The sequence below is a fragment of the Gorilla gorilla genome, chromosome 2 (assembly GCF_029281585.2).
Source record: "Gorilla gorilla gorilla isolate KB3781 chromosome 2, NHGRI_mGorGor1-v2.1_pri, whole genome shotgun sequence".
NCBI classification, from domain to species: Eukaryota; Metazoa; Chordata; class Mammalia; order Primates; family Hominidae; genus Gorilla; species Gorilla gorilla.
The window spans coordinates 71849142-71865428 of NC_086017.1; the positions used below are offsets into that span (position 1 = coordinate 71849142).

At 41.2% G+C, this 16287-nt stretch overlaps 1 protein-coding gene across 3 annotated transcripts in view; it reads left to right on the forward strand.

Moving 5' to 3' along the window:
- PTPRG (protein tyrosine phosphatase receptor type G) overlaps nucleotides 1–16287 on the forward strand; it is a 730401-nt gene that overhangs the window by 431653 nt on the left and 282461 nt on the right. For all 3 annotated transcript variants that reach the window (XM_004034399.5, XM_004034398.5, XM_055383012.2), the window contains exon 4: nucleotides 8133–8281. In XM_004034399.5, the coding sequence (XP_004034447.3) occupies nucleotides 8133–8281 (149 nt within the window). The remainder of the gene's footprint in view (nucleotides 1–8132; nucleotides 8282–16287) is intronic.

A 16287-nucleotide genomic window follows, 5' to 3' on the forward strand; every position in this document is an offset into this window, starting at 1 on the left:
TTTGTATTTTTAGTAGAAACAGGGTTTCTCCATGTTGGCCAGGCTGGTCTCAAACTCCCGGCCTCAAGCAGTCTGCCCCACCTCAGCCACCCAAAGTGCTGGGATTACAGGCATGAGCCACTGAGCCTGGCTCAATTCAAGGTTTTCGATAGCAATCTTCATGATGTCTGATTTCCCTCCAAAACTGATGGACTTTTGTGCCTAGCCCTCATGCAAGATGTGATCCAACAGTGGCATGGTTGCTCAAGTGTAACACGGATGCCTTTAGTAATCAAGAGATTGGTTAGGAAGTTTCTAGGAAAAGTGTGTTTGTGTGTGTGTGAGGGGGGTGTGGGTGTGTGGGTATGGGGGTGTGTGTGTATTGTGTATGTGTGTGTCTTCATATATTTCTGATAGTCTAGGCTTTCCGCCTGCCTGCCCGCCCGCCCGCCCGCCTTCCTTCCTTCCTTCCTTCCTTCCTTCCTTCCTTCCTTCCTTCCTTCCTTCCTTCCTTCCTATCCTCCCTCGCTCCCTCCCTCCTTCTTTTTCTTTTTCTTTTTTTGATGGAGTCTCACACTGTCTCCAAGTTGGAGTGCAGTGGTGCAATCTCTGCTCACTGCAACCTCTGCCTATTCTTTGTATTCTGTTGGACTCGATATGTCTTTCTCTACGGATCTCTCCACGAGCCTTTACGTTTTTTGTTGTTTCGTTCTCTCCCACATTTCCTCCTGTGTCTTCTTGCATTTGCCTCCACTGGGGCATGTCTCTGTCTCTCTGCCTGATTCTGCCTGTTTTCACTCCCTGCTCCTAGCGTTGGCCCCCTTCTCTCCCTTCTTCCTGTCTTCCTACCTTAGAGCTGGCCATAGAAGAGAACTGAAGTTTGAAAAATGTTTTTATTTGTTGTATCTGTGGAGTAGATTTTGATATTGACAATAATAACCTAAATGTGTTCTTATTTCAATAAAACCTCTCTTATCCCTGATAATATTGGATGGGGAGGGCCTGGAAAAGTGAAATACATGAATGATTCCCCAAATGTATTTTTGGGAGGGTTTCATACTCACCTGGTACCAATCATTACTTTTATTTTTAATTATAACGCTTCCAGTAGCCTCCTCAATGTAATGATCCTTAATAGGTGTAAATATGGGACGATGATGGTAGACCATTGTGGAGTCATCATTCCTTGATCAACAGTTGCTTTTTTACTCTGAGTTTTGTTTATGGCACTGATGAATAGGTCATTTCACCTACAAAGAGACTGCCAAGCTTCTGATTAAGAGCAGAACATCAGCCAAGTAGACAGACGTTTGGAAACATCTGGGCCCTTGGCATTGTTTATATTGGACGTGTCTAATATAAACAGTGTCTTTGTAGTACCCTGGGGCATCTCTGGTTAGCTTAAGGTTGCCCAAAGAAAGAAAATGTAAGTTTAATTTTTAAAATCCATTCTTTATTTGGGGAATGCTAAGTGTGCTTTTGCTCTACTTTATACATTTTCCTGTTTCAAAGGCCCACATTCTTTGGTTCTTTCATTCTAATACTATCCAGCTTTGCCTGAACCCTGGAATTGAGCTTGGAGCTATTTCACTGGGTCACTCTTTGGCTAGGTACTCTGCAAGCTGTGTTTCCTGTCTGCTAAGCTCCATTTTCTTTGTTATCCCCACAGCCTCAGTCCCCAAGTTCAGTAGTAGGAACTAGTTTTTGTGTAGACAGAAGCCTAATTAACCAATTACCCTGAATGTTACAGGCCATTTTTTGAAGAACCCTTTCTGTTTAAGGGTACAGCGTTCTCTGCTAGACTCCTCCATCTTTCATGTCTTATATGGTTAAAAGTGTTAACTAATCCACCTTGTTCATCTCACTCAGTTTAGCAGTGAGTTAACTGAGACCCAGGATAATCCTGCAGTTTATCATCTCTTGGATATCTGAGGTTGCTCTTACTCAGCACGTCCAGTGACTCTTTACTGGATTACTGCTATCAGCTCCTCACTTATTTCTACTGACCAGCATTGCTTTCCTCCGAGGCCTTCTCCACAGAGTAGCCAGAGTAATCTACTTAGTTCCCTAATCTGATCTTGCCTATCTGTCTCTCCCTCTTTGTTGTTCTCTCTCTCAAGCATATCAAGGACTTCCGATTTCTCTTGGGACAAACACAGACTGCTCACTGTCCGTGCCTCATGCTCTGTCCTCGTGTCCCATCCTGCTCTCTGGGTACCTGTCACCTTGGCTTTCTCTTACTCATTACCACTACCACAGGGCCATTGATTCTTTCTTGATGTTCTCCCATCTTGTTGGCACTTCCCCGGGGTAGCTCCTTTAACTCTCAGCTCAGACTATGACACACTCCCCTTCTCTCATCTGGGGTTCGATGCTCAGGTGCTACCCCTTGTCCCACTCGCAGGTTTGCTTCTGTTGTCTGTTTAGTTCTTGGGACCTGTCTTTCCCATTGGCCGTAAGTTCCATAAGGGCAAGAGTTGTGTCTGATTTACCCACCTTTTTCTGCCAGTGATTACTCAGTAAATATTTGTTGAGTGTTTGAAAAACATAAATGTCAATGTCTACAGGGAAATTAGTGGAAGGCTGGAACTAGAGCCAATGCATTCTGACTTTCAGACAACAGCGTTTCCCTTTTACCAGGAGTCCCAGGGCAACCCTCTGATGTCACAAGTATTGTGGAAAGTGGTCTGGGGATCCCATCATTAGGGTCCAATAATGGTAGGCTTTTTTTTCTACCTTATACTCTTGGCAACGGTGCATCAGGGTAGGAGGATATGATAGTAAGCTGCTAGTTTTCCTCTCATCCATTTTTCTTTACTTTTTAGCACCTGCTGCTGTTTACTCAGATTTTGGTGTGAACATTTGCTTTAGCCTGTGTTATACACACATGTTGAATTTAATTTATAAACAGTTGGGGGATGTCCTGCAAAGAATGCTATGAATGCCAGGTACTTGGTCAACCCTTCCAGTTCAGGAGAAAACTAATTCCTTATTTGAGATGTGACCTGACCCACGCTTTGCCCTGGCCCTTTGCATAGCCTGGAGCGTCTTTACATCATGGGGAGCCCCAGACATAGGGAGAATCTGGTGAAATCTGTGGATCCTTCCCTAGGATAATAACCTTCCTAAAGGTTGCATAACACCAGTGCTATTCTATGATGTGTATGAATTGCTGCTGTGAGCATTCGTCGTATATCAGCCCTTGTGAACCCCTTAACAAACCTGTGAAGTAGCTGCTATCTTATTCCAATTTTACAGAATAGGAACGAAGGCACCAAGAAGTGCATTAACTTTCTCGTAAGTGAACAGTGGCAGAACTAGGATTCAAGTTTGGACTTACTGGCTACAGAGTCCAGCTCCTAAGCTCCACGCGTGCCCCATGCTCAGAAATTTACTTCTTGTATCAAGAAGGTATAGACCTCCAGAGCCCATAGGTAGCCATGGCTATGGACTGTTGGCCTCTAGGTTAAGAAACCCTGAATTCAAAGCTTCCAGCTTCTTCTACTGTCTCCATCATTCTGCTTTCATTTCATCACAATCTACATTAATCACAGTCAGGATAGTTCTAGAAACTACATTCACCACGTAGACCTTTCCTGTCTTTGCTCTTAGCCCATCTGTCCTAGTTAGTTCAGGCTGCTGTAACAAAATAACATAAACTGGTGGCCTAAACAATAAACATTTCTCAGAGTTCTGGAGGCTGGAGGTCCAAGATTAAGGCACCAGCAGATTCACTATCTGGTGAGGGCCTGCTTTCTGATTCATAGATGATACCTTCTCACATTCCATGGTAGAAGGGAAGGCAGCTGGCTGGAGGCTTCTTTCTTTCTTTCTTTCTTTCTTTCTTTCTTTCTTTCTTTCTTTCTTTTTTTTTTTTGATGATATCTCATTCTGTCACCTAGGCTGGAGTGCAGTGGCATTATCTCGGTCACCGCAGCCTCCGCCTCCCGGGTTCAAGTGATTTTCCTGCCTCAGCCTGCCAAGTAGCTGGGATCACAGGTGCCTGCCACCACACCCGGCTAACCTTTTGTACTTTTAGTAGAGACGGGATTTCACCATGTTGGCCAGGCTGGTCTCAAACTCCTAACCTCAGGTGATCCGCCCCCCTCAGCCTCCCAAAGCTCTGGGGTTATAAGCACAAGCCACCGTGCCTGGCCTGGGGATCTCTTTTTTAAGTGCACTAATCCCATTCACGAGGGTTCCACCCTCATGGCCTAATCACCTCCCAAAGGCCCTGACGCATCATACCATTACATGGGGGATTGGGGTTTCAATTTGTGAGTTTCCAGGGACAAAAACATTCAGTCTGTAACACCATTCATTGTTCTCCTGTCTTTAGCTGTTAGCTTGGCACCTTCCAATTTGTGCCTTATCCAGATTCAACTTTTCCTGCTGTTGCTTTAATTTTTAGATTAAATTTTATTTGTATTTATTATTTTTGTAGTACCGTTTTCTTCTAATTTACTTATTTCATTTTGATTAAATGAATTGATTTTAGAAGAAAACTCTTTATCAACACCATTATTGGAAAAACCAGTTCTGTTTGACTGGTAGAGACTTACTGCTAGAAATATGTCCATAATCTACAAAAATAAATCAACCTTGCTCATGTTATTAAATTTTAGGGTTATGCTTATTCTTGAGTAAAAGTGGGAAATGAATGAGTATCAGGGAACTATGTGGGTTATATTAGCACCCAACTATGATTTTCTTTTCTTTGATATAATCAAAAAGATAGAAATAATTCAGAAAAGGCAGTATCTTTTTTATTCTGTTTTAGTGAACTAAAAGTATCTACTCAATACTTAAGATCTCCCCCCAAGGCCCAGGCTGGGCACAGTGACTCACACCTGTGTAATCTCGGCACTTTGGGAGGCCAAGGTGGGTGAATCTCTTGAGGTCAGGAGTTCGAGACCAGCCTGTCTCTACTAAAAATACAAAAATTATTTGAGCATGGCTACTCAGGGCGCTGAGGCAGGAGAATCACTTGAACCCAGGAGGCTGAGGTTGCAGTGGGCGGTGATCACATCATTGCACTCCATCCAGCCTGGGCAACAGAGCGAGACTCTGTCTCCAAAAAAAAAAAAAAAAAAAAAAAAAAAAAGTCCTTACCAATTTGATAGACTCCAAATGGTATCTTATTGCTGTTTCTGCCTGTATATTCTTACCCAGGGCAGACTTCGGTGCCAGATTACAGAGAACTTAGAATGTAGAAAGAACGGTGCAGACCTAGGCAACAGAAAAGAGGAAGACATGTGGGAAAAGACATCCAGAGAGAGAAGCATCCAGAGAAAAAGGAGACCAGTGTCACATCCTTTTTGGCAAGCAAATGTTTACATATTGCTTTAGGTTTTGGACATTTTCTTGAGAAGCCTTCTCACTTGCCTGCTCTTCAGAACCGACAGAGGTAGATGCCATCTCAAAAAAAGTAAAATAAAAGATCTCCTCCCAAATAGTATTTGAGCCACCCCTGCTCTTCCTATCGTCCCTGCCTAATGACACTTGTTATTGTGTGAGAAAGTGTTGCTTTAAAGTATAACTTTCTCTGAAAACAGAGAGTTACACCTGTGTGGCCAGTCTTCCGTGCTGTCCAGGAGCTTCATCCTTGATTCTAGAAATGAGTTTGAAAATAACCACCACTGAATATGTGTTTGCTGGCTTCCTGGCCCTGGATCATCTGCTTTCCCAGTGTGATTTTTCTCCAGGTGTCAAAATAGCCCAGCCAGGTAGGCACTGCAGTAATTATCACCATTTGAACAGTGGTAGAAACTGAGGCACAGAGAAGTTGGGTAACCTTCCTGAGGTCACACCACTGTTAAGTGGCAGAATGGAATTCCAACATGTCTTGAGCTCATATTCGTGACATCTTGTGCTCTGCAGTGACTACCTTCGGTATATTCTGTTTCAAACAGTTCAATGTTATCACTGGTCATCAGAAAATGTGCTAGCTGGGAAAGTTCTCTCATTCCAGTTTGGTGTGTAAACAAAAATATAAGACATTTTTGGAAGGGGTGGGTGGACATGTAACATGCTGTGTGCTCTGGTGAGAAACACTGTAAAATGAAAAATGAGATTAATGTTTCAGATTGTACAGTTCCCTAATTATGCTTTTAATTATTCATATAAAACAAGTAAAATGACCCCTGACAGAGATATAAATGATTTAGGTAAAATCAAATATTTATAAGATGCTGCTGATTCCCTGGGTGTATTGTAACAGATGCAATCAAAACATTTTGCCTTCGTTCTCTGGATGCAAAATGTTATGTATGGAACTTATAACTGGCTGAGAAGAATCAACAGTGTTTGAAACACTACTGAGCTAATGTCTAGATGTTTTGACATCAGAACTAAAGGTATGTGGTTGGTATAATAAAATATTTTAGAAGATATTTTATAATATCTGTATATATAGATATATTTTATGTAAGATTTTAGATATTATCTTCTAAGATATTATATTTTAGGGATCACACAATGATAAGTTTCTCATTTTTACATTTTTAAATGATTTGAAAATGAGAAGTCGGTAATATTTCATGACACATTGAAAATTTTGTCAAATTTAAATATCAGTGTGGTTAAATAAAGGTTTATTGGATCATAGCCTCACCCATTCATTTAAGTATTATCTTTGGCTGCTTCTGTGCTATAAAGACAAGATTGAGTAGTTACAGTAGATACCAATTGGCCTGCAAAGCCTAAAATATTTACCAACTGGCCCTTTACAGGAAAAGTTTATGACCCCTGTTCTAAAACATGCCCAACACAGAGTGAAGGTGGCACAGTGCTGTAGCATGTTTAATTGGCACAAGAAACACTTGCTTTTACTTCATTTTATCCTTTAATTTGCTGTTCTACTAATTGAGCATTCCTTGTATATTTTTTCAGAAGTTGGAGAAAAACTGCCTTTTGAATGCAATAAAAAGGGATTTATATGAGAAGTTTCCTTCACTTGCTTTTAATGCTTCCTTTATATAGAGAAGTACTGAAACTAATTGCAGTATTCTAGAAATGGGTCATTAGCCTAGTCCCTATCTTTTATGGAGACCTAATTTTCATGCAGGATTTCTCGCTAAAGCTCTAACTAGGATCTCTTTAGGAAGAGGAGACAATGAGGATAAGTACTTTCCCATGGCTTACACAAGCTTGGCTTTTGATCACAAACCATTCGGTATATTGTTTGGCACCTTACATGTGTTCAGCAGCCAATAAGTATTTATTGAATGAATGAATGAATGAATGCACTTCTAGAGAAACAAAAAAAGGGAATATATCTCTTGAATAGAATTTGTTTTTTATGCATTTAGACATTATATTCCTTTTGGAAAAATATTTTTTGTCAGTGTAAATCCAAGTTATTCTCTATTTCTCCTTCCTGTATTTCAAGAAAGAGCAGTATATTTTTGAAATTTAGGGTTGGAATTTAATTGAGGTACCCTATGTTGCGGATGCTTTCAGGTGTTCTTTGGATGGGTTAAAGGAAAATATTTTTTGCTTGAAACTAAAAGAAACAGTCAAGAAAACTAGTTAGCTGCCAGTATTTGAGTGACTTCAAGAGTAGATTTTTGCATTACACTCTCCTGGGTACTGTTATTAAATACAGACTCCCAACTGTCTTCCCGCTTACTGTTGCCTTGATATTGGAAGCACCCACAAATTTTTATTTCCTGATATCTTGCCTACATTTTCTGACCAAAGAAACATGCCTATTGCATCTGGATGATCATATATATTTCCTCTCTTGTTCCAGACCTTGAATCTTGGGGTAGCGCCATGAATCAGTGCTTAAAAAGAAAAATCTTGCTCTCTAGATGATTTTGACCATCAAGCAGTTTTAGGAGACACTGATTCAGAGCGACTTTTTCTGTCATTGTTTCCATTTTTTTTTTTAAATCTGTTAAATGGATAAGTAATTCTGAGATCATTCTCTGGAAAGTATCATGATTTAGGGCCAACTGGTGCTCTGAGGGCATTCTGCAGCTAGAATGAACTAATTTATTCAGGCGGGTGTGTTCAACGTATTTTTTCATAGGTACATGAGGACATAATTCATATCATGGTAATGGTGAACTTTATTAGAAGTAACAGAAAAACTCCATTTGGTTTTGAAACTCACTTTGTTTTCCTCTCTTCTCATTTGTCTCACACAGTCGCCATCCTTCTGAAAGACGACTATTTTGTCAGTGGAGCTGGTCTACCTGGCAGATTCAAAGCTGAGAAGGTGGAATTTCACTGGGGCCACAGCAATGGCTCCGCGGGCTCTGAACACAGCATCAATGGCAGGAGGTTTCCTGTTGAGGTGAGAGAAAGTCAAGATCTCAGCGTGTAGCTGTGCTTCGATCTTTATGTTAATCAGATGCTATGCCCTTACCCTCAGTCATTTTGCAAATCACACCTGTACAGTACCTAACTTCCTCTCTCTGGAAACCCTTTATCCATAGTATGGCAGGTGGGTATCCATCCTTGTTTCTCACCTTTGTTTAACTGCAGAAACACAGAAGCCACAGGCATCATGGTTTGAGTAGACTCACTACTGGTTGATGATGTTCATCATGTGTTTCATTTGACACGGTTTCTTTTCACTGTCTGTTCCCATTTTTGAAAGGTGACATTTTGTACGAAACTGGGTTGACTTCATTTTCACCCTTAAGAAAATAGAAAAGTTGGCAACATGAAGAGGAGTCTCTCTCAGAACCTTGTCTTGATAGCAAAGTTTTAAGTTTTTTTTGCTCTCACTGGCTGTTGAAAAAGAGGCTGTGGTGGTATGAGTCACTGTTAATTTTGTTAGGATTGTTGGTGACATTTTGCTTCTGCTGTGTCAGTCTTCTCAGTGATCCATCCTGCTGGACAGAAGAAGGGTGTGGGTGCACTAGGTCAGATGCTGCTGTGTATCTGCTTAGAGCCAGGGTGAGGGAGGGAGCATGTCTCCAACTCCTTTATTAATGTTGAGTAGGGACAGCACATCTCTTCCAATGCCAACCTTATATATTTCCTTTAATCATGATTGTTGTGTGAATATTCTTTTGTTGTGATGAACATGTTTGTTTCTTGGTAGGTCCCCCATGTGGTAAGCCTTAGAAGTGTGTGGAAGAACAAAATGGATGTGGTTCTGAAACCTGCGCAATAGTCCTATAGACAGTTGCTTTGGATAAACATAGAAATTGACCCTTCTGCTCTTAAAACTCCACACGTATGTTTTATTTGAGTTCCTTCCTCAGGAAAGGACCTTCAGGCCTCTCAAAAAAGTATCAAAGGGCTGAACTTCACCAGACCATTGCACCAAATACCTCCTTGCCCCTCCTTAGTTCTTGTTTTCTTACACATTGTTACATTTCTTCCTTGGTATATAAATCTCTAGTTTTAGTCAGTCGGGGAGCTGGATTTGAGACTGAGCTCCCATCTCTTCTCTCGACTGCAGCACCCGATTAAAGCCTTCCTTGGCAATGCTTGTGATCTCAGTGATTGGCTTTCTGTGCAGCGAGCAACCGGACCTAGACCGAACCCCTGGTGTTTCAGTAACAGTTCCAGCCGATGGCTGTACTCAAACATGGAGTGACTTTTCACTGGTAACATGTTAATCAAAGGAGCTACATGGCCAAGAAAGGTTTTCAACTGTTAGAATTTCATAGCTTCTAAGTCTTGTCCTGCTTTGATAATCTGATGAATTCTTGAGACCCCCTTCACAAAGAAGACACATGCATCTATCTACACATAGATTTACATGTAACTGATAGGGTTTCATCATTCTCCCTAGCTCCTCAGCCCCATTTTTGAACCCTCTAAGTATCCTGGAAGCTCTGGTGAAGAATCTCTACACAATATGAAAGTAATATTTATTTTTCTATAGATGCTTATATGGCCATGTATATTTGTTTCTTATCCACTGTTCCTGGAGAAACCAGAGATAACTACTCTGAGAAAATGCTTCATGTTTTTTCTTGTTTAGCTGACAAATTCTCAGTATCAGAATTCTTCCTGCATTAGGACTCCTCTTATCTGTGGGACTTCCTATCCTAGTCACAATAACGATATCTTTCATGAGTTGGGTTTCTACTTAATTGGTTCTCTTCCACCCTTAAAATGGAATGAATCATTTCTTAGAAGTCTTAGCTTTATTTCCACTTTGAAAACTTTATTCCTAGAAGCAAAATTACATTATGTTCTTAAGTGTAGGATTTTCCTTCTGGTCTTGGTGACAGGTTCCCCTTGGCAATATGAGTTGAAGGGGTAGCTTTGTGTCCAGCCAGCCTTGCTCTGAGGCCTCTTTGTCTTAGAATTGGGTTTCCGTTTCTTCATTTAATGTTGTTTTGGACAAAAGACCTGTCCTGAAAGCTGAAAAACTTAATCAGATGGCTACCTTGGAAAAGAAGACCTCTAGAGCTAGGAGCTGGGAACCTTGCCTCTGTGTAATTACATTTCCTCATGCCAAAAATGGCCAGTTTCCTCTTTACATTTGATTCTGGGAATAATGTATCAAAGACATTAATATCCTTTTTTTTTTTTTTTTTTTTTGAGATGGAGTCTCACTCTGTTGCCCAGGCTGGAATGTAGTGGCGCATGATCTCAGCTCACTGCAATCTCCGCCTCCTGGGTTCAAGCAATTCTCCTGCCCCAGCTTCCCAGGAAGCTGGGATTACAGGTGTGTGCCACCATGCCTGGCTAATTTTTGTATTTTTAGTAGAGACGAGGTTTCACCGTGTTCGCCAGGCTGGTCTTGAATTTCTGACTTCAAATGATCCACCTTTCTCAGCCTCCCAAAGTGTTGGGATTACAGGCGTGAGCCACCGTACCTGGCCAGAGATTAATATTCTTTTGAAACCTATGACTTCTGGTGAATATTTCAGTTTTACATTTCTCAGAGGGAGCCATTGAATTCAGAAGCTAATTAGAAATGGCAGCCACCATGCCCAGGCTTATTGTTTGACCAGGTTGTTTGGATGTTTTTCTTTTAAGTAATGTCAGATGGTAAGGCTGCCTATATCAATTGGGTTCCTCATTGAAGTCCATCTGATTCACAGCTTGATTTCTAAAAATGTGATAACCATATTAATGGTATATTTGGAGGAACTTGAATTTCAGAGATTAAGTAACTGCATTAAATTTAACTTTAAAATATGCACAAGAAAGTTGCTTGCTTTTGCCCAAAGTGTGTCTGTGATATTTTATGTTAAGTTGCTTTATTTGAGCTCTTCATTAATACCCGTCTCTCCCTACGATTTTTATACTATTTGAGCATCTTACGCTTGGTTTATTGCTTTTCATATAACTACATTGTTTTCCATATAACTACATTGTTTTCATTCTTAAAAACTAGAATGAAAGTAAGAAAATTTAATTTATCATGGAGCAATTTATCAGCATTGGGGGCATTAATTATTTGTCTTGCATGCAGTATGTATGAGGGCTACAGAAGAATCATTGTTGAAGATTGTACTAGGATTGGTAGAGTATAGCTATGGTTCTGAGCTGGGAACAGCATCTCCCCCCCTGCACCCTGGGACATTAGGTAATGTCTGGAGACATTTCTTGTTATTGCCATTGTTAGAAGTGTTATGGTATTACTTTCTAGTTGGTAGAGGCCAGGGATACTGCTATACATTCCAATGTAAAGGACAGCCCCTACTAAAAGGAATGATCGAGACCCAAAATGTCACTAGTGTCACTGTGGTGAGATTCTGGAGTGGAGAAAGCAGTGTGTTTAGTGGAATTAAGCATTTCTTTATGTAAGTAGCATCATTTAAAATACATTTGAATAAAGAGGACTTGTTTCTTGGGAAGTCATTCCATCCTCTTTGGTTTTTAGAGAGTAAATGTACCTTGCCTTATGTGTAACAGCATTGCTGTTCCTGGTTTCTTTAGTATCTACTTGAGATGCAGTCACGACCCTGGGAATTTTAACAGCTCCCTCTGTGCTGTGGCTCTGCAGGCTGAATTTTAAACATATGCCCCACAAGAAGCTGGATCTGCTCTCTGAGGGTAAATGGCAGCAAACTCAACTTTGTAGGTTTTGTTGCTTCCCAGGAATTCTTTGAGGTCATCTGAGACAACTTTGTAGGCATCCAGAAATTAAAGCTCTCTGAATTTTCCTGGCTGGAATCCTAGACTCCGTCTTATAGTTCCTACACTTAAAAACATCCAGTCTAATAGTTAACAAAGAAAGCCCTTGTACAAACAAAACAACAAAACAAGATGAAAGCTCTTCAATAACCAGTGTTCTTTACAGCTCAGTTAAAGTTAGAAAAGAAAGTTGAAGTCAGATTACAATGCCATGCCTTGGAGACTGAACCCAATTTGGATCCTCAGATGCCCTCACCTCCTGTTACTGAGCTTTGTTCCTTGCCTAGCAGCACATTTTTCTTGAGTATCTTCTGTTGTACCTGTGCTGGTACACAAAGATAAGTCAGAAAGTCACAGTTCCTGCCTTCAAGGTATTTACACTCCAATGGTGACACAGAAATTAAACATTGGTCATGTAAATATATGTGCAATTTCGTTTGTGTTATAGTCTGAAGTAGAGGGACATTTTGATAGGGGATGGAAGCTTTCAATGGAGACATGGATACTTATTAGATGGAAAAGATGAGTTGGAGCTTCCTAGTAGAATAAGGATATGCAAAAGCCCTGAGGCAGGTGGTATTTGTTAAGTTTAAGGAATAAAGAGGCCAGTAGAGATTTTGGTAGGCAAGATAATGTCTCTTCTTCCAAATGTCTGCTGTAAATACGTTACTTTATGTGGTACAACAGACTTTGCAGATGTGATTAAGTGTCCTTAAAGTAAACAAACTCGGAATATTCCAGTCATTACAACAGGATGACCTGTTCCAGTTCTGCTGTGGCTACTCAGCTTTCTGTTGTCTGTCCAGCCACAGTTATCTGTGACAGCTTCTATCGTATCCTAAACTTTTTTCCTGTTCCACACTCATTTCTGTTCTGTGGTTGGTAACTTAAATAAAGGTTCATATAACACTAATAGAAATTGAATCATGCTGTATTTCCACTAATAAAGTTGCAGTTAATGCAAAGAGAAACCTCCAGATAAAACCTTTGAGAACTCCATTAAAGTGGGGGGTTCATTGCATGCTTGTTGTTTGAGGTAATTAAAATCTTATTTATGACAATAAAAGATCACGGGAGTTGTTGATTCAGACTTACTGGTGCTTTATGAGTTGAAGTCTTCAATAAGCTTAAATGATCCAAATTGATTGTATGTGCCCCTTCTGGTAAAAGTCACAGCTGGTTCATTTCAGCTCTGTTCAGAGCATTTTAGTGAATGAATAGAAGCAAAGGCAGTTTTCCTAATGTATACCGTGTACACATTACCATATGGTACAGGTCTGCAGTCCCTTATCTGAAACTCTTGAGGCCAGATGTTTTAGAATTCAGAATCTTTCTTAGAAAGTTATTATAGCCCGGCGGTCCCCAACCTTTTCGACACCAGGGACTGGTTTTGTGGAAGACCGTTTTTCCATGGACTGGGTGGGGTCGGGGGTTCAGAATGAAACTGTTCCACCTCAGATCATCAGGCATTAGTTGGATTCTCAAAAGGAGCATGCAGCCTAGATCCCTCGCACGTGCAGGTCATAATAGGGTTTGTGCTCCTATGAGAATGTACTGCTGCTGATTTGACAGGAGGCAGAGCTCAGGCGGTAATGCTCCTTGCCCACCACTCACCTCCTGCTGTGCGGCCCGGATCCTAACAGGCCGTGGACTAGTACTGGCCCTGTTGGAGCCCATGTGCCATGTATATTTCAGAAGGCAACCAGTAAGGTCTGGAACTACACCCTTAAATTCATTAATATTCCTATAACGAGCAAATGAACAGCCATGCTAAGTGGAAATATCAGTACTCTACATAGCTTCACATTTCTTCATATCTGGTTTTACCACCAAATTAGTTTTTGTACCAAATTCATAAAAAGAACAAAACACCTTTTGGTCTTGAAAAAGTATCCAGGGCCATTGTATGGGTCTCATGCCTATTGAGTGACTTCAGTGGCTTATGTCTAAAGAACACTGCTGGGTAGTTAGAACCATGACACAAGCAGGTTAAATCATGTGTCTCCCTGTGGGGTGGATGTGTCCCAGTACTTCTCTCTTCTTCCTCCTGTCTTTGTCTTCATATTGTGCAGCATTCTTAGGCAGAGTTCAGGATTGTCCAGCCAGAAGTTTCTAGTTTTAGGCTGACCTTGTTCTGTGATCGATTCTCGTTTGAACATTGTTTGGGCCTGCAATTGTCTTCAATATCCATGTCTTCAGGTATGTTACCTTGACCTCCTACTGCACTCTTCTCCTGTCTGCTCAAATCCTGCCTTCCTCCTGAGAGCCTTCCTAATGATTTGCCATCCATTTTATGAAGTCAATCGGGGTTCTTCCCTGGAATACGTCTGTCACATTTTGGTTGGAGAGTTGTCTTGTAATGACCCTTAGGTTATGGCTCAGGTAAGAGAATGCGTTCCTTGTCTCTGGTAAGCACGTCCAGTTGTGTCACACACATAAAGGCCTTGCACAGTGCCACCCTCTCCACACTGACGCAGGCACTCAGGTTCCTGCCTTACTTAGATGTGGACCAGCCTGTCTAGGGTTTGAGGCCCACATGGATCCTGAGCTTCAGCAGCATGATATGCTAAAGCCTAGACTACATGTCAGGTTGGGTAACACCCCTTAAATAATCCCTCCTTCACTGCTGGAATAAGTTTATGTGTACATATTTGTATGTATGTATGAATGACAAGGTCTTACTGTGTCACCCAGACTGGAGAGCAGTGGTGTGATCACAGCTCGCTGCAGCCTCAACTTCCTGGGCTCAACCGGTTCTCTTGCCTCAGCCTCCCGAGTAGCTGGGGCTACAACCACACACCACTGTGCCCAGCTAATGTTTTTTATTTTTTGTAGAGACAAGGTCTTGCTATGTTGCCCACGCTGGTCTTGAACTCCTGATCTCAAGCTGTCCTCCCTCTTCGCCCTCCCAAAGCCTGGGATTTCAGGTGTGAGCCACCATGCCTGGCCTGGAAATAAGTGTGATGGATGAAATACTTTCTTGAAGATTTATTTGTACATTGGCATATTAAGGGCTTTGAAGAGTCCTCCGCTGAAGAATCTGTTTACCTTTGTTAACACAATGTTTCCCCAAACTTATATGACCTCTGTCCCTCTCTTCTTGTGTGTGTGTGTGTGTGTGTGTGTCTGTGTGTGTGTAAGTTCATAATATCACTGTTTTAGAAATGTAAGTTTATACTTTTCTCCTCTCAACCTTTAGTCCATATTCCTTTTAAGAAATGGGGTCCTGTTCAAATAAATTGTTGTTTTGGTTTCTTTTCCTTTTCTATTTTGTTTTTGAGATGAAGTTTTCCTGTGTTGCCCAGGCTGGTAGTGCTGGCTACTCAGCAGCATTTCATGAGCCCAGGGGTTCAAGGCCAGCCTGGGCAACATAATGAGACTCTATCTCTAATAAAATAAAATAAAATAAAAAAATAAAACTATAAAGACATCTTGGCTTGTTCAAGAAACAATTTTTCCCATCTTTATGAACTTGATGCTATCTTGTTTTATCATTAGAACTGTCATCAGAGGGGGTCTGAGATATTTTCTATTAAAAATAACATTTCCAATATGACAGTTTTTCCCCCGTGTTGTGTACTTTATGTCAGTTCCTGGAATTATTACAGGTGATGTACGATTTTTGCTCCTTTAGCTAAGCGAGGTCCAGGTTCTTGTCTCATGACCAGGAAAAATTAGGCACGCGGACACCAGAGAGTGAGTGCAGTAGAATTTATTAAGTGAAAGGAAAGCCTTCAGCAAAGAGAAGGGTCCTGAAAAAATGGTTTCCGATTGCCCCCTTCCCAGTTGAATACCCTGGCTTGTATCTAAAAAACTGATGAGGCTGGGTTCCTTATTTGTATATGGCGTGAATTCCTGGTGGCTCCACCCCATCCTTCCAGTGCGCATGCAGGCCCTTAGACTGAGCTGCTTCATATTGATTTATTTCCCTCCTGTGCATGTGTTAAGGAGTTGAATTTTCCGCCGCTGGCATATTTAGGCAAGCTCCCTGTGCAGGTTCCCTTATCTGCACGAAGTATCTGGTGTGAACACATGGGGCGGGTCGGAGGTTCTACGGGAACCCTTCCCTTACTGTCTGCCTATAGAAAGCTGGTTAACTCCTTTCATAGAGTCTCTGAAAAGTTTCTTTTTTCACAGAGTCCTTTGTCATGAAGCTTAAGACAATGCCTGTTTTCTCTGTGCTGCCTCTTCATGGAGCGTGGACGTGTTAGAGAGATCATCCCATGGTTATCTGGTGTTTGCTATTCT